Source organism: Brachypodium distachyon, chromosome 4 (assembly GCF_000005505.3).
Source record: "Brachypodium distachyon strain Bd21 chromosome 4, Brachypodium_distachyon_v3.0, whole genome shotgun sequence".
Lineage (NCBI taxonomy): Eukaryota > Viridiplantae > Streptophyta > Magnoliopsida > Poales > Poaceae > Brachypodium > Brachypodium distachyon.
The window spans coordinates 2,757,515-2,785,205 of NC_016134.3; the positions used below are offsets into that span (position 1 = coordinate 2,757,515).

A 27,691-nucleotide genomic window follows, 5' to 3' on the forward strand; every position below is an offset into this window, starting at 1 on the left:
ATTTTTCATTTCTTGAAGTATTCAGATCTCTACTATGCATCTCTATGGAACTAAAACCAGAAAGATGAAAGAGTACAAAAAGAATGATGTAGAGCAGCACCTTTGAAGAGTTCAAGGAAAAAGGCTAGCGGAATCAGCAGTCAAATTTTACAAAGGAAAGTTTTATACTCTCTCCGTCTAACAAAGGATGTCTCAACTTTGACCAAACTTGAATGCATCAATACACTAAGTCATGTTTAGATACATCCAAATTTTGATAAACTTGAGACATTTTTTGTTGGACGGACGAAGTACGTTTATTTCAAACCACCTCGCTGTATGTAAAATTGACCCCAACAATCATACAGTTGTTATCCAAGGTAAGTTCTCTACAACACCAGGCTTGGCAAGTGCTAAATTCCTAAGTGAGATCATCTAGGACTTCAGTTCCCAACTGCAGATATATGCTAATGGTGATTAATCTAATGGTGATGGCTCAGAGATTAATCTAATGCTGGTTAACATTAGCATTCTGATTCAGAGAATGAGAAATGCTTCTGGCGGTGGTTAATAATGTTCTCTGATTCAGAGATTGATCTGGTAGTGATGGTTAACATTAGCCTTCTTACCCACACAAAAAAAGAGAAATAGCCTTCTAAATATTCAGAGATCGATCTTATGGCTAACCCCTTCTCTACAGTGGATCTTTTAATATCATCTCTCTTTTGCGAACGATATTTTAGTATCATTATTCCGTATTACCGTTAATTATTCTACTTCTCTGCTTGTTAAAGCGTTGGGAAGACTGAAAAGAACATACCGAAAAGGAGATTCCCCTCTCCAGCATCCATTCGCCTTTTTTTCATCGCTATAGCCTGAACATGATACACAAGTCCACTGCCCCCAGTGTTGTTTTGATGTTAAATGAGCAAATGTTATTAAATTGCCTTGTCAGCAGATACATTCATACAAAAAATAATACTGTATGACTTCATACTACTACTTTAACACGAGTGCTAGTATGTTTGTGGATCTTGCACTGTGTTGAAGTACTTAGGATGATATTTAAGAAAGAAAAAGGGTAAAAGAACTTAACTTCTACAACCGTTTCTCTGAAGTGTGAACTGTGAAAACATCCCTCCCCAGCCATCAATTCCACAATCAGTTGCCCAGGCCACCAGCTTATCTCCATTCAGAACTCTAGGGTGGAGATTAGCCAGGAGATCTGCATATGAAAAGCATCCATTCTATCCTGCTAGACCAAGACAAGAGACTTCTCAGCTAAGACGTTAACGTCAATCTCTTACCAGGTAATATGGACACAGGATTGAGTTAGTATCAATGTACTTCCACAGGTAGCAGGCCTGATAATTCCAAAATAAATTTGCACTCATGCCAACCACTCTCTGTAGTCTGTACTTTGGCTGTTTGGCAGCAAGGAGCACACCTGCACACGTCACTGCTCACTACGTGATGCTTCTTTCCTCGCCTTCTTTCACTTGGCTCTAGACCTACATGAGGTATCATTCGGGGCTTGCCCTAGGTGCTATTGTGGCCAAACATGATCAAAAGTAGGAACCCTTTTTTTCCATGGCTACATGCATCTCTGCTATCACCATCATCAGTGCAATGTATGATGAGTCATGAATCCAGTACTAGATGAAATGGAAGACAAGAGAGATCAAACATCACAGGGAACTCCAAGGAAAAGGAATATATTTGAATCTTTTCCCCCTGTTAGGGAAGCTTGTGCTAATTTATCAGATGGGTATGAGCTGGCTGCCAATATGCACATGCCTAATCAGTTTGGGAAGCTTGGGCACCCAGTTGTCTTCCCTCTGAAGAGAAGAATATCTGAATAAATAGGATTTCTTGCCATCATATTCAGATTGTGTACTATTGGGTACCTGGAATGACATCAGCAAAGCACTTGCAACAGCTGCAAACAAGCGATGTGTTCCTGTTTAGGCCAGAGAAAAAGCAGTGATCAGGAACAAAGGCTAGGAAACCACACCTTCCACCGTAGTGATGATCAAACAGAACAGGGAGAGTGGACAAAGAAAGGAACTAGATACCAATGGGGCCCTGATAAATTGTGCTTGGAAATGCACATATGATAGATCTTCATATCTGACTGAAAGCGACACATGTTGGTACTGCCCCCTGCAGATATGGTTAACTATGTGGAAGGAAACTAGGTGCCTCTCCTTTTCTATCTTGATCAAGTTGACTCAGTATCAAATGTAAGCTCTATCCATCCCAATAAAAGCATACCAATGCTAACATCATCATCACCACACTTGCGCAAACAGAGGAAAGCAAGATGGCAAGAACTCAGCTTCCATCTCCCCACAAAAGACTACCTAAAAAGTACAGCTGGTCCTCTCTCAATGCACTTGTGACAGCAACAGTCTCCCACTAAAGCACACAAATGTGATGATGCCTAACAAGTTAACAGCATATGGCCATAAAAGTTTCCACGGTATACATATATAACTCAATTATTGGTTCCTGCAGAGATAACTGGATGAATAAAACAATAAAACTGCCCTCACTGTTGTAACTCTAGTTCTTATGTTAGTTCTCTCTTTCCAGATTGGATAGTTATAATATTGATAAATGATAACACAGACGCAGAAAGGATGTATGATTTTACCAGCACTAGTTTTGAAAAATACTCTAGAGAACAGTGGTGAAATCAGCTGTTGGGCGCTATTGCCTACTGATATTTGCTTATTGTGAGTTCTGACCTAACCATCATGCTTTCAGTACAAGCAGTTAATTTGCAAAAAGGGTAGATATGGTACAGATAGGGGGTGAATGAAAAGATTGTACACGACTATTTCAACATTATCTGTCAACACTGTTCAGGGGACAAGAATATAGGATTGCTTCTTATGGCCTAACCTAATCACCATTCTAGAGCCTGAAACTGTGGGCTTTCCTGATTATACTCCACCACAACCCTAACAAGATTCACGACTTTGTTATTAATGTAAAATCGCTTTCATCACCCCGCCTGCTGAATAGTCAAATGGCACCTGTATGAGGCATGCTTGCAAATGGAAGAAAGCTTGCCATGGAAACTTCATGACTTGTAATGTGATTCTTGTTCTCTTTTAGAAAAAGAGTAGGAGCACACAACTTAATATATGGTGTGAAACTAGATATCAAATCATTATGTCAAGTGCAGGAAAAGATGACAGAAGCAGACATTGCCTTGCTCCTGAGATATGAAGCTCCACTATAATATATGCATGGGACAGGTTGGAAAGAAAGAAGCGATAAGAAAACAAAGAAAGATATCCACTAACCCAGGACAAAGTTCTTTACCTCCTGATTCCTCACAAAGACACACCCCACAAGCCTCAATTATTAGCCCAAAAAATTCCCTGCACCTTCCTACCTCGTCCCCCTTTATAAGGCAAACTAAAAACTGGAAGAGATGCACCACACCTGAGCTGCAAACAAACCTAGAGGGAGAACCAAGAGACAATTTCATGATAGGAGATGGAGCAAGCAGACGAAGCATCATCAGTGAACAAGGAGAGCCCAGAGCAGCTTACCGTCGACCAGGACGGCGGCGCCACATGGCTGAGCCTCACACTAGGCGTGAATGGATCGCCAGAGGAGGAAGCAAACTGCTCGGAGCCTGATCCTGAGCCCAAGCCTTCTGCCCCACACAAGGTTTTCTCATGTAACTTCTGCATGAGAAAGTTCTTCAGTTCACAGGCGTTGGGTGGCCACCAGAACGCGCACAAACGGGAGCGCAGCGCCGCCAAGCGCTCCTACCATGCACAGAGGATGGTGATGGGGCTACCTCTCGAAGCGCACGCCGCCTTTGTGCAGTCCCTGAGAATTAACCAGAGTTCGGTGATTCAGAAGTCAAGCCAGCAAGCGCAGATCAGGACGGCACCAAGGTTTCATGAAGGTGGCATGACCTGGGCGACAATTGCCTGCGAGGAGGTACCGAATTCAACATGGCCAGGAAGCTTCAGATCAAGAACACAACCTTCAGACCAACCATCAGAACAAAGTAAGATGGACTTGAATCTCAGGCTTTGATAGGCTGATGTATCAACTTTGACCAGTACAGTGTCCTCATCAAGTTTGTCCTTCTGAATAAATTGGTATGAAGAAGTGATCAATTAAGTTCAGTTCACCATCAGAATCAAATCAAAGCATATGGTGGTACTGGATTCTGAAGATATTATTGTTCTTTCTGAATTCATGGTAACATTGCTGCAATATTTTTGTAGCCAGATAATTAATATGATCATATTTAGTCTCATTGAAACCAGTGTGGAATCCAGGGATTTTTTTTGTTTGCACTTCCTACAAGCAGCATATATGATGTCTCATAAGTCACATACCCATGTTACAAGTTTAGTCAGCTCTTGTTTTCATAACCTAGCCTGCATGAGTACAATAGCTGGGCAGAGATAATATCAATTCTCAAGCAGGTCAAAATAACACGGGGTCAAGAAAACCAATTCAAGAAAAAGGTGCAAAGTACTCCCTCCGTTCCGTAATTCTTGTCAAAATATTACATGTATCTAGACGCTTTTTAGGAATAGATACATCCATTTTTGGGCAAATTTGAGACAAGAATTATGGAACGGATGGAGTACCACATAGCTCAGCGAAGATTTGCTTCATTTATTATTTCAAAGGTGCAAATACGCAGAGGAACCTGAAGCTCCAAAGAGCGGTAGAAAACAATAAAGTTCCAAACAAAGGGAGTAGTTTACAGTACAGTACTGCTCACAGGACAGTATAGTATTGCTTTATTTATCAGGGGTATAGAGGAACAACACACTTATTTTGCAACAATATATGAAATAAGCCCTATATTTACAAACAAGAAATGAGTCTTATATTCCAAACAGAGGGAGTAGTTTACAGTACAGTACTGCTCATAAGAATGTCACTAGCAAGAATAGTCATGTATAATCATTTATAACAAAGGAAGAACAATACCAGGAAGTCAGATCAGCTCCATCAGTTGCGATCAAAGAAGAATTAAGGTGTCTTGCAAATGTTGCACTGTGGCTACTGTTAGTCCAGAATTTAGATGCATATGGTAAATATCATATTCAAAACTTCACATACATACACAAAAATGTCATTGACAACTGAATCGTTGAAATATCTCCACCACACAATTGCTGAGACAAAGGTCCAGAAGTAGACTATGCCAATTCCTGAAGCACAATAGTATGTCTATAGCAAAATCTTATTCTCAGGCAACCATTCAATAGACAGTGCTTTAAGTTAATTATTTAGTCAAAATGCGTTCATTTGGGCAACATGACCAACTAGCAGACACAACAAATTACATCAATGGTCAATTTAAAATTACAATTAGAGGGTAATTCTGTGCAGCAGGCTGAAGAGAACCAACAAATTCCCCTGACATCAATATCTGGTTTGCATTTTGTTAACTCAGTGTGTATGATGGTAACTTTGACATCACAGTTATAATCTCTCACCCATAATATGGGCAGTAAATGTTTTGATCATTAATTGGCAATGGCCCAAACAAATTTTCTTGCAACAAAGACTGTTACCCTACGAGGCAATAGAGATGATCACACTAAATAGCAAATAAAACAAGTATAATCATCCATGCAAGCTATTATCTTTATGGAGGCCATTTCTAAGTTTACCCTTTGATAGAAAATTAGGTACTGTAAGTGCACTGACTGATAACAAAAAAAATAAGAATCAACACAGGCAATGGATCAGCATATATCAAACATTACAATTCTGTGGACAAACCAAGCAAAGCAAAATATTCTAAGATATAATACAGAAGTACAATCTACAAAACATGGATTCCTGGTCTCCTACTTGTGATTGACTAGCTCCTAAATGAACTCAAACAGCTCCTGCTTAGGCTTTAACAAATCCTGCGTCTAAATAGCTTCCAGCACCCTAACTTGACTGAGGACCTGCTCTGCAACTGTAATTCTCTCTCAACTCCAGGAGCTTGAGGAAAGCTCAGAGTGGTTAGCTTTACACTGGAGCACTTCAAGAACAGCTACTCTGAGTCTTGAAAATAAGATGCAGGTATCTCAACAGGAGGAAGCAATGTTGATACACACTTGAACTGTTCCAAAATGATAGTAGAATTAGACCAACACTACAATTAATAACAATATTAGAGGAGGATTACATAACTGTATGAGTTCTGCGTACCCTGTGTTGCTTATACTTGTCTCGAATTGCCGTTAGTGATAGACCCTTTCTATTGAGCTGCAAGTCATGTATGGCTCTGATGCAATCCTTCAGTTCTGATGCCTTGTAGCCTGTCAGTTTTTGCATCTCCTTGCTCTGTAACAATATGAAGATACATGATAGTTTTAGCCTTGAGAACTTGAATTACAAATGTTCCAAGCTTCCTGAATCTACTTTGTCCACTCTTACCCAAGGATTACAGTCTGGAGCAATGGTCAACCTAGCAAGAAAAACAGCTGAAGCAGCAACAACAGATGGCAAGAACTGGAGACAGCTGTAGTCCACAAGACTCAGCTCAGCAAGATAGCTACCCAGGAATTCCAGTAACAAGCTGGACCGCTGCAACAAGCACACAAGATTAACATTAGGCCACAATACACTTATACACATAGGATGAAATGGACAATTAAACAGATGCAATCTGAGTATAATGAAATTTTAAGGATAGGTAGTCACCTTTTTGTCTTCTGGGCCAGATTTCATGAACCGCCTGAAATTAGTGAGACAATGGTGAAACGCACAAAGATTCAGTTAGCAACAATCCAGGATGGGCAGAGATTATGAACTATTTGGGTCAGTATGCTACCTCAGGAAGGTCTTGATGGTAGGATTGCCCATCTCAAAGTCGAGCAGCTTCAGTATGTCGCTCTCCATCTTGACAAGCTCCTGCTTGGTGTACGTGTTGTCGGTGATATAGCAGAAGTCCTCCACATGCGGTGGTGTGATCTCCTCGTACTTCCTGCAACCACCGGAAACCGAGGTCACCCTAATCCTCAAAATCTTCCTAAACCCTTCAACGCATTGGAACGGGAGGGAGACTGCACTTACGCAGCAATGAGCATTGCGGCGACCCCGAGGAGCTGCAGCCTGTTGCGGCCGAGAGGGTTGGCAGAGAGAAAGCGGTCAACGTAGGAGACGGTTAGGTAGAGCGTGTCGGCCACGAGCTTGTACTCCTCGACGACCTCGACGAGCCAGTCGACGAGGATGGAGCGCATGTTGGCCGTCACGTCCGTCTGCACCGTCTCGATGTAATTCGCCGCCGGCCGCCGCGCCGGCTCCACCTACAGTACCCCCATCCGAGACCCCATCAGTCATCAGATCAAAAACGCGCTCCCACCCGAAGCACCGACGGATCGAGCCAGACAGCGGCGAGAAACGGGGATCGGGATTCGGAGTAGAGCCGTACCTCCATGGAGCGGAGGTAGGTGTAGATGTCGGAGGCGTAGGTCCCGCAGAGCTGGGGGTCCCCGCCGCCGCTGGCCTCCTCCGAGGCGGCGGGTGGAGTAGTGGGCGCGCACATACCCTCGTCCACGTGCGCCTCCTCCTCGACGGCGGCCGCGGGCTTGGCGGGCTTGACGGGGCGCGACGGCTGGCCGGGCACGGCCGCGGCGTTGCAGAGGGTGGGGAGCTCGCCGAGCGCCACCCGCTTCCGCTTCGCCGCCGCACCGGACGACGAAGCCCCGGAACTCGCGGCGCGCTTGGCCGCGGCACGGGTTACCCGGGGCCCCGCCGCCGCCGCCGCCGCCGCCGCTGGGAGCACATTCTCCTTGTCAGACATTGTCGACGGGCTCCTGCTCCTGCTCCTGCTCCCCGAACGCGGTAGGTAGGTAGGAAGGCAGGTAGGGTTTGGGGGATTTGGGTGGCGGCGAGGAAGGAACGCGGCTGATTTATGCAAGGAGATTGGAGGAACGGGGGGAGGAGAATGCCGCGATTGGCCGCCAAAACGCGAATTCGAACCGGAGGTGGGGAGGAGAATGCCGCGCTTGCTTGGGCTTCTGAATTCGAGGGTTTCTGCCTCGCTCGATTGGGGAATCTCGGATTTGGAAGGGAACACACGTGGTAATAACAGGCGGGCCAGCGGGCGGTAAAAAGTTTTTAAAATAATCCGAAATTCCTGCAACGTGGATCCCGCCCGCGCTCACGGCTCTCCGAAAATTATTTACCGGGCCTTTTTTTTCGGTTCTGCGGGTTCGAGAATGAAGAGCCCACGGATCTCTTCAGGTGGACTGGACCCGGGAACATGCACGTACTGTGTTCCTTGATTAGAGGCGGGTTTCACGGAAAGGCGCATTCATCCATCAATAAAATTATACTCAAATGAATTACTCTCTCCGTCCAACAAAAAAATGTCTCAAGCTTGTCAAAATTTGGATATATCTACACATAATTTAATATATAGATGCATTCAAATTTGGACAAAGTTAAGACATCCTTTGCTGGATAGAGAGAGTACATGTATAAATGCTCATGTGTCCTTCAACAATGAGGAAATTGCATGCCAGATCCTCAAACTTGGCAGGCATGTTCAGTTTTATCCATTAACTTGCAAACTTTAAAAACGAAACCTTAAACTTGACAAATTGGTTCATTTTAGTCCAAATCAACGAATTCATGATTAATTCGGCTACGCTGGCAACTAACGTAGACATGGCCGGCATAAGGGGTCTTTTTTGCAAATTTTCAGGCGATGGAGTATTCCGTTTAACCCCATGAAGAGTTAGGTCTCGTACCCGGTCCACAAAGCCAAATCATTCAAAGTCTTGAACCGATGGTTCAGAAGCGCCGTCAGCTGCTTCGTCGTATAGCAGTCAACACCACCGCCCCCGTCGCCTCCCCCGTTCCCTTGGCCGCCACCGATCACGAGAACGCCGCCGATGTAGGGCCGAAGTGGGTTCACTGGCGAGAGAGGCGACTCTATCACTTGGCCCTAGAGGATGAGAGCATATCGTGGCCACAGGGAGAATAGTCAGAGGATGAGGAAGGGTATTTTGTGAAAATATCGCAGTTATCACCTCCTCCAAACGAGGGCTAGACCATGGGTTCAAGATCTAGCTCTTCCAAAGAGGTTAAAATGGAAGATTTCGTCGTCCAAAAATTCACGAAAGAACCCGCCTGAGCCAACCATGTCCACATTAGCCGCCAACATGGCCGAATTTAGCCCGAATTCGTTGATTGGACTAAAATGAATCGGCGTGCCAAGTTTAAAGTCTCGTTTTTCAAGTTTGCAAGTTAATGGATGAAACTTAATATACCTGCCAAGTTTAAGGACCCGCCATGCAATTTCCTCTTCAACAATTATAAATAAATTACATGTATAAAATTATAAATAAATTACAATACTGTGTGCTTGTAAAATTTCCTCAAAAAGAATACAATTATGCTCCTTTAGCAAGAAAAAAACAATTACTGCTTAAAACATTACTCCACCTGATCCATATTACTTTTTACAGACTTTTCTAGATACGCATGCATGTATCTACATGTTGAAACGCGTCTAGATGCATGCGTATCTAGACACTTACCGGACGGAATGAGTATATTTTAAGCGCTCGTTTTGATTTCTTACTGAATTCATTTCAATCAAATGATTCGTGGCTCTGGACATTTCTCTTTCAAGGAATGAGGATTTGACTTCCCCTTGAGATAGGGAGTATTGCCAAAGGAATAAAATAATATTCTATTTTCACAAAAAAAAACGTGAGCAGAAGAAGGTCTCGAATATATGAATTGAAATTTTTTACGGAGATGTTGGAACCTCCAATTTTCGCCAAATTTTTGCAGGACTAATAATGTTTTGGAGTCGAGCGAGTAGTATAAATTTCGTGAATGATGCAGAACCATCCGACCGACAACTTTTAGGCCATTTCCACATGCCTCTCGTTCCCTTTTTCCAGTCTTACACGTGATCCCATTCCTACGTTCTTTTATAAAGAATCGATGTCAATAATTGCTTAAAAAGTTACAGCTTTTACGATAGATTGATGTTGTTTATGAAGGAACAATCATGGAAGATCAGTATTCTTTCGGCCTCCTACAGACCCAATCTTCTTTTTTGTGAAGAAAAAATATCCCATGAACCATAGGGTGTCTTCCGAAGCTTGGAACGAATACGGAATCCGCGAATATTATTTTTTTGACAGCTTGAGAAAATGTTCAGCTGGTATATTCAATCGCTAGGAGTATTTGAAACAAGAACATACTGTACGTATTCTACTCTACTGTATGTAGACATGCCGCACAATTTGAAATCGTATGTTCTCAGTCCTGCTCTTCTAAAAGGGAGAAATTGACGTGTTATTAGTAAGATCAATGGATCTTTGATCTCAACATGAAGGCAATTTCCGAGTAGAGCTTTTTTATGTGCAGAACTGTAATTAACCACGTCATTTACCATTGCTAGTTGTTTGTCGAAATTGTTGACCTTTGGAGAACTGTGCTCCTGGGTGCATCTTTAAGGTTCAACTCTATACATTAAGATACAGCAACAGAATTATAAATGACCAGACTTTACAAATGACAAAAGGGTCAAAGAGGTTGATTACTAATGTCAACCTGTCAAACTACCAGAACATATGCACAGCACGAAAACACGAGGAAGCGGGAAGAACCATGAAACGATCATGCCAATCATTCGGGGACTTCACAGGCAGGTAACTCCACCATTTCAAGCTTCACGACAACAGCGAGCAGGAGCCGGGTTCTTGGGTCCGCGTCCCTCCTCTTTCCAGTATATCTGGTTTTAGATTATACAGAACCACTAGACTGTTCTGTGCTGTCAGGTAGACGAACCCCAAACGAAGGGCAAAAGCTTGACCATTGTCACCGGAGAAATCAAGACCACACATCACTAGAGGCTGCCAGGAGCTGCGACAGCTCTAACCGGCGCTCCAGGCCTCGAATGTAGTGGCCCAGCAACATGCACCTGAACAACAATTGCAGGCACGGGTGATCAGAGTGTTCCAACGTCTCAAAGAGCAACACCTGAAAGGAAACCTATCGATCCGTTTGTAATTACCAGAATAAGAGGCGTGCGAGATGATCCCTGGGAATCGATATCAGGGGCTGAAATGGGAGCGACACATCCTCCACAAGCTCAGCACGGTCATCATCCCCCTTTCCAAAATTTAGGGTCCCAGAGGTCATGTTCTCAGATGGAGGGAGCTTTGTATGCATTTTGGGGGAAAGAGTTGCTAGCAGGCCATGTACCACGGAATGAATAGCTTCTTGCACACCAGGGCAGGAGGGCTCTGAGAGTTTGATAACCTGTCAAAATAGTTAGTTAGCACATACAGAAACAAGAGGAAACATATAACCGCTGGATGAAAAGGTGGAAGATAGAACAAACCGTGTCAGGTGACAACGATCTCAAGTAGTTCAGTAACTCATTCTTTTCTTCTCCAGCAAATTGTTGCATTTGCAGGGAGGAATTTTTCCTCTTGAGTTCACGTAGCTCCTACAAGTTTGAAAATAGAAAAGGCGTCCAATTAAAATTCTGCAGCAACAATTGGCAAGTGAAAGCTTAAGACAGGAAGGTTATAAATAACAATGGAACTAATTTTTGTTATAGAGTAAGATGACCTTGAATACTACAGAAACTAGCCAACTCTGCATCAAGAGACATTCTAGTAAAAAAAAAAGGGTAACTGTGCTAAAAGTGCATCATGACTCTAAGCATAGTAGGTATGTCAACTTTGACAGCTAATCGACAGGGTAGTTCATAAAATTAGAACAGACATCTAACAGAAGAAATTTATTAACAGTGCATCATGACTCTTAAGCATAGAATCGACAGGGCAGTTCATAAAATTAGAGCATACATCTGGGTTCCCAAATCAGGTATGAGATAGATGTTACCTTTTCCATGGACTCCAAGTGAGACTGCAATTGGAGAATGTGTTCTTTTGCTTGAGTATTTAAGTTATCTAGTCCAGCCATATTTTCAGATAAATTTTTTCCATCGATCTTTTCTGGTTCATGGGTCAATTCATCATCTTCTGGTAATCTGAAATTTGCCATAGGTGCTCCAAAATCGAAGTCATTGTGACTATGTTTTGTGCTGTCTCCTTGGCATTCGGTTTCATCTTCAGACAACTCTAGATTTCTTTCAAGAGAGAGCCTGTATTCAGCATTACATAGAGTGTACCTGAAAGAGAGACAGAGTGACTTCAGGATCAGGTATGTATCCGTGAGTAGGCAATGCTAACCAAATGCACATTTAAGTGGACTAACACTACCAGGAGGCAAGAACTAGTTCAGTTTTTCTGTAATATTGAAGTTAGGAGAATTAATAAAGACTTTACAATATGGACCGCTAAATGGTAGTGCCCCCTTTTAGTTACAGTAACCAATATTATCACGTGAAAGGACGTTAATTGTCACAAAGATCAGTGTTTCAAGTTGAAGTCTGAAGAATCAAGTGTACTTTATATGGCTGTCAAGCAGGCAGCTAGCAATTTGCTTGCGTCTGCTGTTTTTCAAAATAATGAAAATAAATGTAGTCCTTTAACAACAAATGTAGCTAAAGAGGAAAACTGAATATGAGGAATGAGAATCACTGCTAGCAGGCCCGTATGGCACACATGTGCAGCATGAGCAGCTGCACAGGGCCCCCAAAAATTAGGGGCCTACTCATTAATTAGTGTATGTTAATTAATAGTTATATTGATAATACTAAGAAATAGGAAATACTATTGTGTTGTAACCCTTTCTCCCTTTGTGTTGTTTTACTACAATGTTATTGTAAAATTTCATCATGCTTGAAAATTCTTTCTCTGATAATGAACAGTCTCTAAGACGGCTAACTTGTTTTATAATAGTACAATGGTTGCATAGTATATTGTTGAATATTCTTGCATGCAGAAAAATAAGCTTACGCATATATTGAAGTTCTTAAACTCTGCAATATACTCACTCCAGAATGATCATACTGATTCAATTGAAAATTTATTTATTTACAATTCAAAATGACTACTTGTGAAGATAAATTGTTCCAAAGAGTACAAATACCAAATCATTCGGGTAAAGTTGGGATACTAGTTCACAAATGTGTTTCTGAGTGGTGCTTAGAAAAGCAATTATATTAATGCTCCATGGGACACATAAGTGTGTGGACTGAATTTCAATATCTTGCGCAGGGAGCCAGGGACTCCAAAATGACAGGTACGGCCTGGCTGCTAGGCGTGCGTTCAAGCAAGGAAATTATGCAAGAAAAAAAAATGGATTTCATAGTACACAGCCTGAAAACGCACTTTGGTATCACATGTATAAATAAAAGTGCAGCAAACTAACCTGACATGTGCCCGAATTAAAGTAAAAATGAATTTATATTCCATAAAGCATATCTGATATACAGACTAGAGCAATGCTACAGCAAGCTACCAGCCTACAACTAACAGTGGTGTGGTTCTCCAGCAGTAATTCGCAACTTTTATATGCACGAAATTGCAAAAGGTGAGCATGCCAAAATGTGACTTGTTATTGACCAACCAAACTCAAAATTCAACTAGACACCAACAAACAGTGGACGAACACGAAAAAGGCATGGTTCAGGAAGAAAGCATTATTACCCTGTCATAATCGAAGATATGACGAGCTTGAAGAAGGGATCCCAAAGTGCCTCCACGACGACACGGAACTGATCGGACGGAAGCAGGCCCAGCATCCCCGAGACGGTCCTCTTCATCGCGTCCACTGTTTCAGGAGGGACATCTTTCTGGACGACACTTAGGTCCAAAGGTTCCACGTCCTGTATCAAGTCCCAGAGCGATGATTTCTGGCAGGAAACGAATACGATCGCGGTCAGTCGTGGTAACGAACAGTGGCAGTAATATAACAGTAGCGACTCAAACATCACCACGAGATGCTGATGCTTATCTAGATAAGACAGATACAAGGTTACCCAGTGGGAGCTCACAAGAATTCGATTCTTTGTCGATGAGAGGTAAAATTAACCTCCTAAGACCTCTCTGCAGACACCGAATTTACAGTTAACTGCTTCTAGGGAGGCTACTTTCCGTTTCAGCTGACATCTACATGGCTTTCTGTAAAACTATATCGCACAGTCGCAGAGCTTTACTCGCACACAGAATCAATCAGCAGGTTATTATTGCTACTACTCGAACAAAGGCGCAGGTCTATTATTTTTCCTACTAGCACGAATGGACGGACCGGACAAGACAAAAACCGGGTTCTCGGGGGAGCATCGCATCGTTGGCGTCTGACTACCTCGGGGAAGCCGTGGAGATGCCTCCCGCGCGCGTGGAGCTCGTCGGGCGACCCGGCGGAGGCCGCGGACGCCGCCGCCACCACCACCCCCGCGAGCCTCCTGCGCCGGAGGCCGCCCGCCGCCGCCGCGGACACGGCAGGCTGTGGAGGAGGAGGGACGCGGAGGCGCCTCCAGCGGAAGGAGGACGCGTACGGCGGCGGCGCGCGGATGATTCCGGCGGAGATCGGCATGGGTCGGGCGGTCGGCGGCCGTCGCCGGCGACGAGGAGGCTGGATTATTGTTCCCGTCTCCCCCCTTCCCCCCTGTGCCGGGGCGGGTCTGGTGGTCTCTGGTGTCTTCTTTGGTTGGTGGGGGTGGTTCGTCGGCGCTTAGCTGGACCCAGGATAAGCGCCACGCTGGTGTCACGCTGCCATGTGGGCCCCCTTTTTGGGACCCCGCGTAAACACCACATCGGGACATGTGGCCTCGCGTGCACCGTCGCGTCGCCGTCTCACCACTCCCGCGGTGTCGTGTACCGCAGGATAGAGCGAGTATTGTCATTTTCTCTCTGCCGTTCTCGTGGTGTTTCGGAATTTGCACGGGAATAATTCGCGAAACTCTTGTGGCTCGATTTTTGCTGACCCGTGGGTTCTGGGACGATGGATCGACACAACTCTCCAATGTCCTTTTTCAGCAAAAGGAAAGGAAAACAACGGGGGGGACTGACTGAGAACCAATGGCTCGAAAATAAAAACTCCGTCGTTTCGGCGAAACGAAAAGAGTACATGCTAAAGATGTCACGCAATACACGATTTGCAAACTACTCTTCTGTTTCAAATCATAATATGCTGTCTTATCTTTGTTCTCAAGTCAAAACTTTTTCAAAGTTTGTAAAAAGCTATAGCAACATGGCTTCATTGCGTATTTATTTGATACCATGCAAGTTTTACATGTATCTAGACTTTTAAACAGAGATCCATATTTGGATAAATTTGAGACAAGTAATACGAGTTTTCTTCAAATGCCTTAAAGACAAAAAGAAGGAGAAGCATACACCATTCTATATTTTGGAGCCGAGTGAGCATTGATTCGTATTGCCTTAAGAGCATAATAAGTGTTCCGTTCGAATCTCGGTCATACTCCTTCCATGATCCCTCATGATCCCTCAACCACGATGCACAATCCCATTGATAACTTTCAAAAGAAAACTAGTGAACCCGACAACTTGGTTGATTGCTTGCTCCCTTCTGTCCAAAATATAGGACACGTAATTGCGTTGCAGTCAACGCTCTAAAAGTTTTTGGGACGAAGAGAGTAATAATGGTCAAAAATTTAAAACGTTAACTGCACACATGATTGTCTTATACATTTTGGAAAGGAGCGAGTGAGTTATGACACTTACAAAGCAGTCACCCTCTGCAAAGCAGAAAGGAAAAAGGAAAAAGAAAACATCATCACAAAGACACAAACTCGTGGTCGAGCGTCTTACATGAGAAACAAATTAACCACAAAGCTAATTGAAACAAATTAAGTTGTACGCAGCATGTTTGTGTGTGTGGCACGTATTGGTTTTGTCAACGATTTCAGCATGTGTTTGAGTGTCATACCGTTTTTTTTTTCTTTAGGAAGTGTCATACTGGTTTCGTCAACGAATGAATGCTTAGTCCATGACTAAAATCCGTCGAAGACCAGCTTATTTATTATATAGTCAGGCGTAACCCAGCAAATCAAACATGCAGTATTCCGCCAGGAGTTTGTCTGGTTGCAGAGACGGAGAGATACACAGTAAATCCTAACGAAACTGCCTCACGTATGACGTTTTTTTTTGCTGCGTTCGTTTGTTTCTCTGCGCTGAACCCCGTGCTCAAGGTCCAGCCCATGTATGTTAATACCCAACCCATGTTTGTCACGTAGTGTCGTACGTGAGTCTGACGAAATTTCGTCGTACGTACGGTACTTCATGGTTGAAATAAGAGAGCACGTAGGAATGGTATGATCTTCTCCTGATTGACAAACCTGACAGGAAATTCACCTGGACAGACAGGCGGCGATCATCAAAATCCCAAACCGAAAGCAGTTGTCGCAAGGGTTTGTCTGTCCCTGATCTAGAAACTGATCAGTCAAACAGGGCACAGCCATCCGTTGAGATTGGGGGGAAATAAAGGCCACGGTTTTACCATGCATGTCAAAACCCGCAGAGCATCGATTTGCCCGAAACAAGCCAGGCAGCCCACCAGGACGATGACGATTCCCTTTGCTGAAATCATGCAGATTTGGACCAGATCTGGATACCAATCTGTAGCGGTACCACTGCTTCAAGTAGTATAGGATGGGATATATGGGGATCTCCGGTCAGTTGTCACCCGGCCCGTGCATGCACGAAGTGAGCGGAAGCCATTTGGCTTTTGGGGAAAGCTACTCCTAGATGTATAATTAAAACTAAGGATTAACTGTCTGCGTGGTTCTAGGTCTATACCAAGCTAATAATATTACTTTTTCTTCTTCTTAAAACGCCCTTATTTTCTGGGTGTATCAAGCGTGTTCTTGTGTTGCCACATGCGTAGCTCCGGCCAGGCCAATCATACTTGGTCGATCCGGCTAACAGTCCTGATATTCTGTATAGGAGTAGTTTAAATGGCATAATTTATTCCAAATTCCCTCTCATCCTCGTCATCATCAGGTCTAACCATTCGGTGCTTTTGTTTCCTAAAAGTGTAGGCCAGCGACGTTTAACAGACGGAAGATGCCATTATTTTATTTTTCCTATGAAGCTACAACACCTTAGCAATGGGATTCTCTATGGAGGCTGTCTCTCTATTCACGTACGAATTTGTTTGTAAGCTCTTTTGTGCTGTGCTGTCTTCTGGTTTGGATTTCTAAGATTTTTTTTAGATGATGGTAGCTAGGTTTGTTCAGAGTTCAAACACGGTTTTGTCAAACCATGATCTCACTGGCAGACTAATAGATTTTTTTTTCTCCAGAATACTACTTGTTGAATAAATAAAGTCAGATCGTTGTTCTAAATTTTTTAGAAATTCTAACAATTGTACCTACTATTTCCTCCGTCTTAAGTGATTTAAATTTGCTCAAATATGGATGTATCTATACCTAAAAAATGTCTATGTATATGTAATGTTTCGTCACTTAATGTGGGACGGAAGGAATATAAATCTATTATTTTCCCGGTCTTTATAAGTGCAATCATGCGGTTGGAGGACATATGTTTATCAAATAAAAAGGGGAAAAACACAACGGTCCATAAACCGTCTAGATAAGCTCATACACAATGCATGGTGCCTACAAGCCACATGTAAAAAGCATGTTGATGATCTCAATGCGTAAGCGACTTTAGGCTGGGGGTTCCACCACACGAACTATGTTGTCAAGAACTTTGTTTCAGAAAAGATTTTGTGGAAAAGAAAGCAAAACGTCCCTGTATAGTAGTAGTAGTACAGTACTAAATTTTTATTTTGTTCAATGCCAACAAAATTAGGAAAAACACCTCTTATCATGAATCTTGTAGTCCTTCCCGCAAAACAGAGGAATGTTTGGGTTCTCTATGTATTTGTTGTAAATCGTGATTGGGAAAAATACCAGCCTCCTGCCATGTCAGTATGTGACTTAAAAGTGGTCTTTTAAGCACTGAATTATTGTGTTTCTTCTTCACGACAAATTAACATCGGTACTTAAAAAACAATATGATTTATTGAAGGAGCTTGAACATTAACGTAGTGTAATGATTTTTTCAAATTATTTTTGACATCTATACGTATTAGTATGTTTTAATGCGCTACACTCCATTTTACTCTCTCCGTTTCTAAATACTTGTTGCACTAAAACTAAAATCACGACAAGTATTTAGCAACTGAGGGAGTAATGACTAGAGCAGGTGTTTCGAGCCGTCCACTTCATGAGTACACATACACCCTCGGACGAAATACAAATCCAAGTTAATTATTTCTGAACGAAGGGATATCATAATCAGATCGAGATCGAGGTCGCGTATACGCAGAGCATAATTAGCACATGTTTTTCTTTTGACACAAAACCTAATTATCAACACCGTGACTAAGCAAAGAGTAATCACCAGGCTTAAACCGTACTGACCTTCTATTCTAAAATCTACATATATAAAGGACCAAAAAGAGAAAGACAAGCGGAGTCGCAAAAAGAGCATCCGGTTGTTTGTGCTGCCGAGCACGGGCACGTGCTCACCACGTGCTTCACAAAATCGTCCGCAACCTCCTCACCTCGCGCAACGCATCTCGATGTCCGCCGGCCCCGGCAACGGCGCGGGCGCCGCCGCGCTGCCCTCCGATGGGGCCGGAGCTGAAGACGAGGCGCGCGCCCTGCTCCCGGCCTCCACGCCCGCCTCCGACGCGGCCGGCGGCGGCGGCAAGGGGGAGGAGCAAGAGGAGGACCTGGAGGAGCGCGCGTTCGAGGCGTCGGAGAAGGTCATCGTGTCGCTCTCCGACGACCCGGACGGCGAAGACGACGACGACCTGGAGGGGCAGCTCTCCACGTCGTCGGCGTCCCCGCCCTTCTCGTGGCGGAAGCTCTGGCTCTTCACGGGGCCAGGGTTCCTGATGAGCATCGCGTTCCTGGACCCGGGCAACCTCGAGGGGGACCTCCAGGCCGGCGCCGCGGCCGGGGACACGCTGCTCTGGCTGCTCATGTGGGCCACGGCCATGGGTCTCCTCGTGCAGCTCCTCGCCGCGCGCCTCGGGGTCGCCACGGGCCGCCACCTCGCCGAGCTCTGCCGCGACGAGTACCCGGACTGGGCCCGCCGCGCGCTCTGGCTCATGGCCGAGGTCGCCATGGTCGGCGCCGACATACAGGAGGTCATCGGCAGCGCGATCGCCATCAAGATCCTCAGCAAGGGGTACCTGCCGCTCTGGGCCGGCGTCGTCATCACCGCCCTCGATTGGTCAGTTCCTCTCTTTTTTAATTGGTCCTTGTCTTGTCTGGTTCCGGTTCTTGAATTTTGGCTTAGCAATCGATGTAGTTTGATTGCGTAGTAGCTGAATCATGGGATAGTTCCAAAAGAAGTTGCAATTTTTCTAACCAGCATTGGAGATTTCTCCATTGGTGGATTTTTTGTCTGTAAAGCCAAGGAAAGGGAAAGGTCAGCCTTTTGGTCTAGCTAGCTGTTAGTACTGACATCTCAACGAGGTTTTGGCGTTAGATCTCTGTTAGTTATTGACTTTAATCTGGGGAACCCCTACAAAGTTAGATGCTTGTTTGCTGTAGATTTGACTGTAAACCTGGGCACCTGCCCGTCTTATTTCTCACAGGTTGTACTATCAGATACTCCCTCCGTTCCTAATTTTTTGTCGTGGTTTTAGTTCAAATTTGAACTAAAACCATGACAAGAATTTAGAAACTGAGGGAGTATAACAAGTGATAATTGATCTGTACATTTACTGTACTTTTAATTCACGCTGCCCTATGAGCTATGAGGGTGACAGACATTTGGTCTGACACAAGAATTCACAACATTTTAAGTGCAAGTTCAAAATTTGGATACGAATTCTTTTTTTGCATTGCTGGTAGAAAATTTGAATGTTCTGAACCATTAAGGAGCAAATATCAGATAAATTTGCCATGTCAATTGATTTCTGGCCTTCTCGCTGTCTTTTGCATGCTGAATTAATGCTGCTGACATATACAAAGATAAGATATTTTATTTCACAAGATTTAGAGGTCAGCAACCTTGTTTCCAAATGGATGCTTCTCAGCCACTGCTTAAAATTCCTGCATTTTTGTTATGTTACTTTGTTGCTTTTGACAAAAGTTGGAGATGCTCTTGTGATATTAAGGGGGGGCGGGGGGGGGGGGGGGGGAATCTCTCTCTCTCATCCCGGAGTTCTCTGGATGATTGCGTTGCTTATAATATGAACTGACGTACACTTTGTCGAAATGGTCACAAACTTACAATTAAGTACCCATTTGTTTATAATACTAGAAGAACTGTTAATGAATTTATGCCTTCACTTTGCACCTGGATGGGGCTAACATCACTGCAATTAGTTACATGCGTTTAGTATGCCCAGTTATATTCAAAGATAAAAATATCTGTAGCTATCTTGAATCATCAATTTACCCAGTATCTCTTTTTGTCAGCTTCATTTTCCTTTCTCTTGAGAACTATGGGGTGAGGAAACTGGAAGCCGTATTTGCAGTTTTGATTGCAACGATGGCCGTCTCCTTTGCATGGATGTTCACTGATACGAAGCCCAACGGGAAGGACCTGCTAATTGGTAAGGATCTCATCAATTAGCTTTTGATGCTTCAACTTGCCCCATGCAAATCCTGTCCACTGATCATAGATTATTTCATCAACAGGTATTTTGGTTCCAAAACTGAGCTCTAAGACAATAAGACAAGCTGTTGGGGTTGTTGGCTGTGTTATTATGCCCCACAACGTATTCCTCCATTCAGCACTAGTGCAGTCAAGAAAAGTAGATCCAAGCAAGGAATACCGAGTCCGTGAAGCATTGAGATACTACTCAATAGAGTCAACGATAGCATTGGCTATATCCTTCATGATAAATCTCTTTGTCACAACGGTTTTTGCTAAAGGATTTTATGGCACTAAAGAAGCTGGCAGTATTGGCCTAGAAAATGCTGGGCAGTATCTACAAGAGAAGTTTGGTGGAGGGTTTTTACCTATCCTCTACATTTGGGGGATTGGGCTATTAGCGGCCGGGCAGAGTAGCACAATAACAGGAACTTATGCGGGACAGTTCATAATGGGTGGATTTCTTAATTTGAGGTTAAAGAAATGGATCAGGTCACTGATCACCAGAAGCTTTGCAATTGTGCCGACTATAATCGTGGCTCTATTTTTCGATTCATCTGATGCACTTGATGTTCTGAATGAGTGGCTCAATGTGCTTCAATCAATTCAGATCCCTTTTGCACTTATTCCACTGATAACCTTGGTATCCAAGGAGGAAGTCATGGGAGTCTTTAAAATAGGCCGTAAAATGCAAGTAAGTTATCCTTAACCTCAGATCGAACCATTCTGCTTTTTTAACTTCATAATTTTGCACCCTGTATTTGGTGGCATGGCTAGATCTTCCGGTGAAAGCTATGCACTCAACCATGACATATGTGTTAGGTTTGCCCAAAGATCAATCATTCTGCTTTTTTAACTTCATAATTTTGCACCCTGTATTTGGTGGCATGGTTAGATCTTCCGGTGAAAGCTATGCACTCAACCATGACATATGTGTTAGGTTTGCCCAACGATCAATCACATGAAGACGCACGCGATCGGAATTTTGTTTGGCCAGAGGCACCTGTCGTGCCTCTCTTTTCTTTATTTCTCTTATATCTCAAATCCCACGGTCTGATTACAAGGTACTGCCTTGGTCGGTCTGTATATATATACACAGAACCAAGCTAGCTACACAATACCACATGGATTAGGACTAACAAAGACCTACACGGACTCGTATACACGGCAGCAAGCCCTAACGAATAGAACTAGGAAACAACGAAACCTAATTAGACTCAAACTCAAGATTAATCCTAACAATCTCCCCCTAATCTTGACATGTCTTTTGTGCTCCCTTGATCTCGACTCTCCGCAACTTCAGGACTCGTCGACTACACTCAACGTATGATCCAGACTCCCAGTCACGCTAGCTCCTGCATGGACTACACCATCCACACCTAGCGCAATACGTGCTAGCTAAACCCATAGCTCCACGCAGAGACATGTCCTCATTGAAGAGACTCACCTTCACTGGTACACCGCCCCACTATACGCTTGAGCTTCCGTCTTCTCGTCGAGACACACAGATGACACCCGCCATCTTGTCTGCACGCACGTCTTCGCCCTCAGTGATACACCTCTCTGGACAGCCCTTCGACCATGACGCACTTTCGCTGCAACAGAGTCCCACACAGACGAGCACTTGGACACAACCACGACTCACAGACGCTGACCTGGACGTACATACGCAGCTTGACCCGATGTCGAGTACTTTCCGACGATCAGGATGATCTCCCGTTACTAGGAGATCGGTCCACTGCGACGATAGTCCTATCTGATCTGCTGAACGTCACTCCACTGCACAGCCACCGATTGCCTGATCCAATCCGCTAAACACCTCTTCGCGCACTGCCACCTTTTGCCCGCTCTTATCCGCGGACACCGCTCCACCGTCGTTGCCCGCCCTGAGGCGCTAGCACATCGCCTCCTCGGGGCAAGCACGTCTTCAAATCTTTAACCTCGCTCTGATACCAAATGTTAGGTTTTCCCAAAGATCAATCACATGAAGACGCACGCGATTGGAATTTTGTTTGGCTAGAGGCACCTGTCGTGCCTCTCTTTTCTTTATTTCTCTTATATCTCAAATCCCACGGTCTGATTACAAGGTACTGCCTTGGTCTGTATATATATACACAGAACCAAGCTAGCTACACAATACCACATGGATTAGGACTAACGAAGACCTACACGGACTCGTATACACGGCAGCAAGCCCCGAATAGAACTAGGAAACAACAAAACCTAATTAGACTCAAACTCAAGATTAATCCTAACAATATGTATATTTTAAGATTATTCTGGTTGCAGGTATGTTTTATGGTTAAAAATGCTTGCACACTGGTTTGCAAATAATTGTGGAAGTGTAGTCAGCGTTCTCAAATGGCAATTGTAGAGCCTATTGTGTTCTTCTGGTTCGTGATTCTAGATTTTGCTACGCAATTGTGTGTATGCTTTGACAAAACCCTTCTGCGCCAAATTCATAAGCCACTGATCCTGTAGGGTAGATATTTCATCTGTGTTTGTCTGGGTTATTTTATAATTTGCATTTCGTCGAGCTCGTAATTTGATCAATTGAGCAATATTGTTCTAAAATGACTACCTGTTGATTTAATTTTGCATTTTGAAATATGACCATGTTCTCACCAAGTTGTATTTATATGCAGGCTGTTACCTGGACAGTGGCAGCACTATTGATCACAATCAACGGCTATCTCTTGTTGGATTTCTTCTCGTCTGAAGTACGAGGTCTGTTGTACGGCTCACTTCTCTGTGTAGCGGTACTTGCCTACGCCTCATTTGTGTTGTATCTCATTCTGCGGGGCACCGAGATGTCCAACCATATCATCGTAGCGATACGCAAGAGATTGTCATGACAGCTGTAACCAAAATTTTGCTCTTTTACACACAACCATAACCTCTCAACATACACGGAATGCTTTCGAGAGCAGAGACAGGAGATCTCTTCTGTACAGTGACATTCAGTCCCGCTGCTGGATCGGTTCTAGCGCTCTGACTTAATCCTGACGGGGCAGTAGAGAAAATGAATTGCTGATGCTGCTGAACAGCTCTAAGTTCATTCCTTTTTCATTTTTTGTGTATGAACTTAAGCATAGAGAAAGAAAACACTAGAAGTTGAAGAACGCAGTGTAATTTTATGCTCCATTTGTACATGATACCATTCCTATGTGTAGAGTGAATGTGATCACCCTAATCCTCAATGTTCTCTGAATCAATGTTAAGTGTGATCTTACACTGACCTGGTGAAGACCAACTGTGATCATTCTTAAATTTTGAATTTTGATTACCCAAATCCTGAATGTTTGCTGAATCAATGTTAAGTTTGATCTGACACGGAATCGAGTTTTGAAGTTTGATCTTACGCATCGGGTTGACCAACTGCACGCCAATGTGCTAGTTTCTCTTAATAATGCATGTCCCTTGAGATAAAAGAAGAAGAAGATGCTTTGATGCTTGGTGGGGAATTAGTTCCTGAATCTGTCATGGATGGCAGGATGGGGGAGGGGGGATGGACTGAACAAGTACGGGAAATTGGCACGCAAATCCTCCTTAATTTAGGGCTGTCAGAATCAGAGAACAGTACCCTCGCCGCTGTGGGCTGTTGCTGGCCGCCGCCGGCAGGAGCGGCTTTGACTGAGCTGCTCCTGCCGGCGTGGCGCAGGGTCACTTCCTCTCACCTTCAGAGATGATTCTGTTACATGTAAACTGTAAATGAGTAGTACAGTAGCGCTGTTGACGAGCCGAGGTCGAAGAAGCTGAAATAGGCTAAAAATGTACTTAGTTTTTTTGATGGAGAAAAAAAATATGTTTTCTTTCTAGGAGAAGAAAAGGAACTGAAGGAATAACAATGGAGGCTGGAGCGTGAATGGTGGTTTGGGCCACCCATATTGGATCCATCGACAACACACCTGGGCTATGGGATTGGGCCTGTTTGCTCTGGTATATATATAGTGGAACATTTTATTTTTGCAGGTAATATATAGTGGAACATTGTTCATATAGTAAGTCAGTAATCTCGCTCAAAAAAAAAAGTTAGTCGGTAATCAATTAAAATTCCCTTTCCTAGTGTTTGGAGCAAAGTGTATAGTTGTATATATAAGGACGACTTTGCTGACTGTCCATTTTTGTGGTGGGATCAGAATTAACAAGCTTGATCCCTGACTACTCTTATATATTCATAACGCAGTTACGCAGGTAGTAATATTCATTCATTCGGCTGGTGACCACTCGCTGCTGTCACACACATACACTGACATATTACTACACACACATACACTGACATATCATTACACACACAAACCAAACGCATCAAGACAAATAGGCAATCCGCATGCAAACAAAGCTAGCTGTTTTTCTGTGCAACCTCATTGCTCATTATCAATATTAACGGCCTAGCCTTAATAAGACAGGCCTTGTCCCCTCGCCGTTGGCGCCATTGGAATTAAGCTAGCTCAGGCCTGAGGGACGCGATTAAACACTTGATTTGGCCTGCCGACAGTGTCAGCAGATCCAGCGGCTCAGAAGTCAGAAAGTAGGATACATGCAGTTTCCTGTTTGACCTGTCGTCGTACTTTTGACCTCCAGCTCTGTCGTCCATTTCATCCGACCCGCACTTGCTCATTCTTTATTTGGGGTTTTTTACAAGAAGATGGAAAGATGCTCTAGTAATTACTAATTAATGGTCTGCAATTTATTCTGAATTTTAATAGCAGATTTGGTTTGCTTAACTCTCTTTTTTTCATCTCAAGAACAGCCAGGAGAGTGTAAACCTATGGCCGGTAAGCAGGCCACCATCAGTGAAGCTTGCTAACTAAAGACCCCAACGAGGGATTGTGAGAGATGCTCTTAGGCTAAACCAGCTAGCATGTGTGATGCATTAGGCGCATTGTCAGACGCTGTTGTGCCTGCTATAGGATCTAGTAATATGTTATGAATTGTGTTCCTGTCCTCTACTCCGTTGATTTGTGGAGCACATGTACATTCATAGGTTACTTTCATACTGCACAACTGATTCAAAATTTCAGACTACAAGTTGTTGCATGCCCCCACTTCTCGAAATTTAAATTTTGAAACGTCGACGCCATGGATCGATCGGAAGTTGAAATCATGCACCATCTGGTTAATTCAGAGTTAGACGAATCGGGCAGTTTGTTAAAATTTGGGCTGACCGTTTTTTTTAAAGATGAGAGAGGAGAAAAGCAGCTGTTGTTGCTTTGAGATCCGCGCGAGGGGTGGCCAGGAGAAATCCGAGAACTGTGCCTTCTAGTCTCTGGCGAGCGGCGAGGTGAAAATCTTTCCCTGCCGGGCTCTCGATCCATTATTCATCATCTGGGTAGGTAGTGTGTACTGGTTTTTTTCCCCTTTTCCCCTTTCTTCAAGCTTGCTTCCATTCGAAGCACCATATGATCGATAAAGAGGGAGAAAAGGAAGGCTAGGAAGGAAGGAAAAGGCCATAGCTAGCAAGCTGCGTGCATTCATGCCGCCCCAACCGGCCGGCCTCTTTTAATTCAGCCCCTGATGATCTCTCTCGTTAATTCTCACTCGGATCTGCGTCAATGCATGATCTTTACCCATTGGATCGATCCCTTTAATTTGCCTCTTGTACGTTCGGTTCTAGATTTTGCATATATATGGTCCCTTTAAATTTGGTCTCTCATAAACTCTCAACTCATACATATGGCACTAATGCACCCATGCATATGCATCACAAATTTAACTACTCATGTTTTTGTATCGATCGATCAACTCATTGACATATTGTAGCTTGGTCTGCATGCATGAATGTACATCATAGAGATGAAATTTGGTTTTGATAAAGCATATATGCTTGCATGTGTCAACGCTCAACGGTCAACAAAACTAGGCGTGTGCCCATTTTTTACTCTATGTTTAAATCTGATAATGACACACATGTGAGGAAGATCGAGTGTTAAAGTATAGCCACTCACACTCACAATATTTGCATCGATGAAATGACTGCAGGTACGTACGTGCACAACCTTAAGTCCTTTAACTAGCTACAGCTGCAGCTTGGTCCACACATGCAGTGGGCTTTTGACCGACCAGCCGACCGCCTAGGGCTGTGGCCACTGATATATAGTTCTCTCCCAAAAACCGTCATTAATTCCGCTACACACACTACAGTAATCCAACTTGATGAGCATGCATGCAGTACCTAGATTGAGTAAGATGAAACAACTTGGAGCTAGAGTTACAAGCTAGGACATACGTGCATCTGGAAATTAATTGTGGGAAATGTGTAGTCTAGATTTCACCGACGGCTGGTAATTTTTTTCAAATGGCTAGACCCAAATTGCATCATGATCCTTCACCTAACAACCAGAACTTATCTCTAAACTCTCTCTTACAACACACACATGCATTAGGAGATAGTGTCTCTTTTCATCAGTTTGGACTTTTGAGTGAATGGGTTCGGTGCATGAAACTCTTTAGACAAAGAGAGAAAGAGTAGGATTTCTCTCTCGTTGAAAGCCAATGTGTGCATCCACACTTAGCCGCATCTCTCTATGGTTCCCATTACCGCATCCACAGTTAGCGTGTGCGCCTAGGTGCGATCATCATGCTTGGTTGGTGGCATGTATGGCTCGAGCGTGACCTAAGGGTCTTCCAATCGAAGCAAAGAACTGTACGCTCTCTGTGATCTTGCTTTGGACGAGCTCCGGGTTTGGCAAGCCGCGGATGCAAAGCGGTCGCCTCTTTTAGAGGATTGAGCAATGTTGACACCAAAGTGTTTGCCCTCACGAATGAAAATTGTTTTCCTCAGTGGCGGAGGCAGGGACCAGGCCAGCCCTGGCCCTGGCCCCCCCTATGATTTGGAATTTTTACTTTAGTACCCGTATAGCCTTTGCAATTTCATCATATAAGCCTCATATTTTTTATGTTTTGGCCTCTCTAATAAATCATCCCATTAATTCCGGTCCTCCCTATACCTTTCCTTTTCTCCTGATGTTGCCCGCTTGTAAATAACTTTGTTCTTCTCTTAATGAAAAGCAGCGCTGCTGCTTGTCAAAAAAGAAGGAAAGAGTAGGAGTGTACGACTGCCATTAATTTCTCCACCCAATTAACTGGGCCACCAAGGTCTAGAATGTCTCGTGCAAGTATACACTCTTCTGCGCTAAGTATAAACTCCAACTGACCGAGTCCCTTTGCACATCCGGCCAAGTGAA

At 43.8% G+C, this 27,691-nt stretch overlaps 4 protein-coding genes across 4 annotated transcripts; 2 read left to right on the plus strand and 2 right to left on the minus strand.

Annotated features, from left to right (window-relative positions):
• The first annotated feature begins 3,273 nt into the window (after positions 1–3,273).
• LOC100838234 (zinc finger protein 7) lies at positions 3,274–4,347 on the plus strand. Its single transcript, XM_003578411.4, has one exon. The coding sequence runs from the start codon at positions 3,490–3,492 to the stop codon at positions 4,042–4,044; it is 555 nt and encodes a 184-aa protein (XP_003578459.1). The 5' UTR covers positions 3,274–3,489; the 3' UTR covers positions 4,045–4,347.
• Positions 4,348–5,667: 1,320 nt separating this feature from the next.
• LOC100834254 (cyclin-A3-2) lies at positions 5,668–8,049 on the minus strand. The gene is made up of 7 exons (XM_003578398.4): positions 7,406–8,049; positions 7,048–7,280; positions 6,806–6,958; positions 6,676–6,709; positions 6,409–6,558; positions 6,181–6,315; positions 5,668–6,091 (listed from the first exon to the last, which is right to left on the minus strand). Exons 1-7 carry the CDS (start codon positions 7,775–7,777, stop codon positions 6,023–6,025), a joined length of 1,146 nt encoding a protein of 381 aa, XP_003578446.1. The 5' UTR covers positions 7,778–8,049; the 3' UTR covers positions 5,668–6,022.
• A 2,311-nt stretch (positions 8,050–10,360) lies between these two features.
• On the minus strand, positions 10,361–14,578 carry LOC100835780. The gene is made up of 6 exons (XM_003578403.4): positions 14,224–14,578; positions 13,566–13,771; positions 11,854–12,142; positions 11,345–11,452; positions 11,015–11,262; positions 10,361–10,921 (listed from the first exon to the last, which is right to left on the minus strand). Exons 1-6 carry the CDS (start codon positions 14,452–14,454, stop codon positions 10,831–10,833), a joined length of 1,173 nt encoding a protein of 390 aa, XP_003578451.1. The 5' UTR covers positions 14,455–14,578; the 3' UTR covers positions 10,361–10,830.
• Positions 14,579–18,362: 3,784 nt separating this feature from the next.
• LOC100828548 (metal transporter Nramp6) lies at positions 18,363–23,796 on the plus strand. Its single transcript, XM_003579195.3, has 4 exons — positions 18,363–19,130; positions 20,327–20,463; positions 20,549–21,198; positions 23,150–23,796. The coding sequence occupies exons 1-4, from the start codon at positions 18,472–18,474 to the stop codon at positions 23,357–23,359; spliced, it is 1,656 nt and encodes a 551-aa protein (XP_003579243.1). The 5' UTR covers positions 18,363–18,471; the 3' UTR covers positions 23,360–23,796.
• The last annotated feature ends 3,895 nt before the right edge of the window (positions 23,797–27,691 follow it).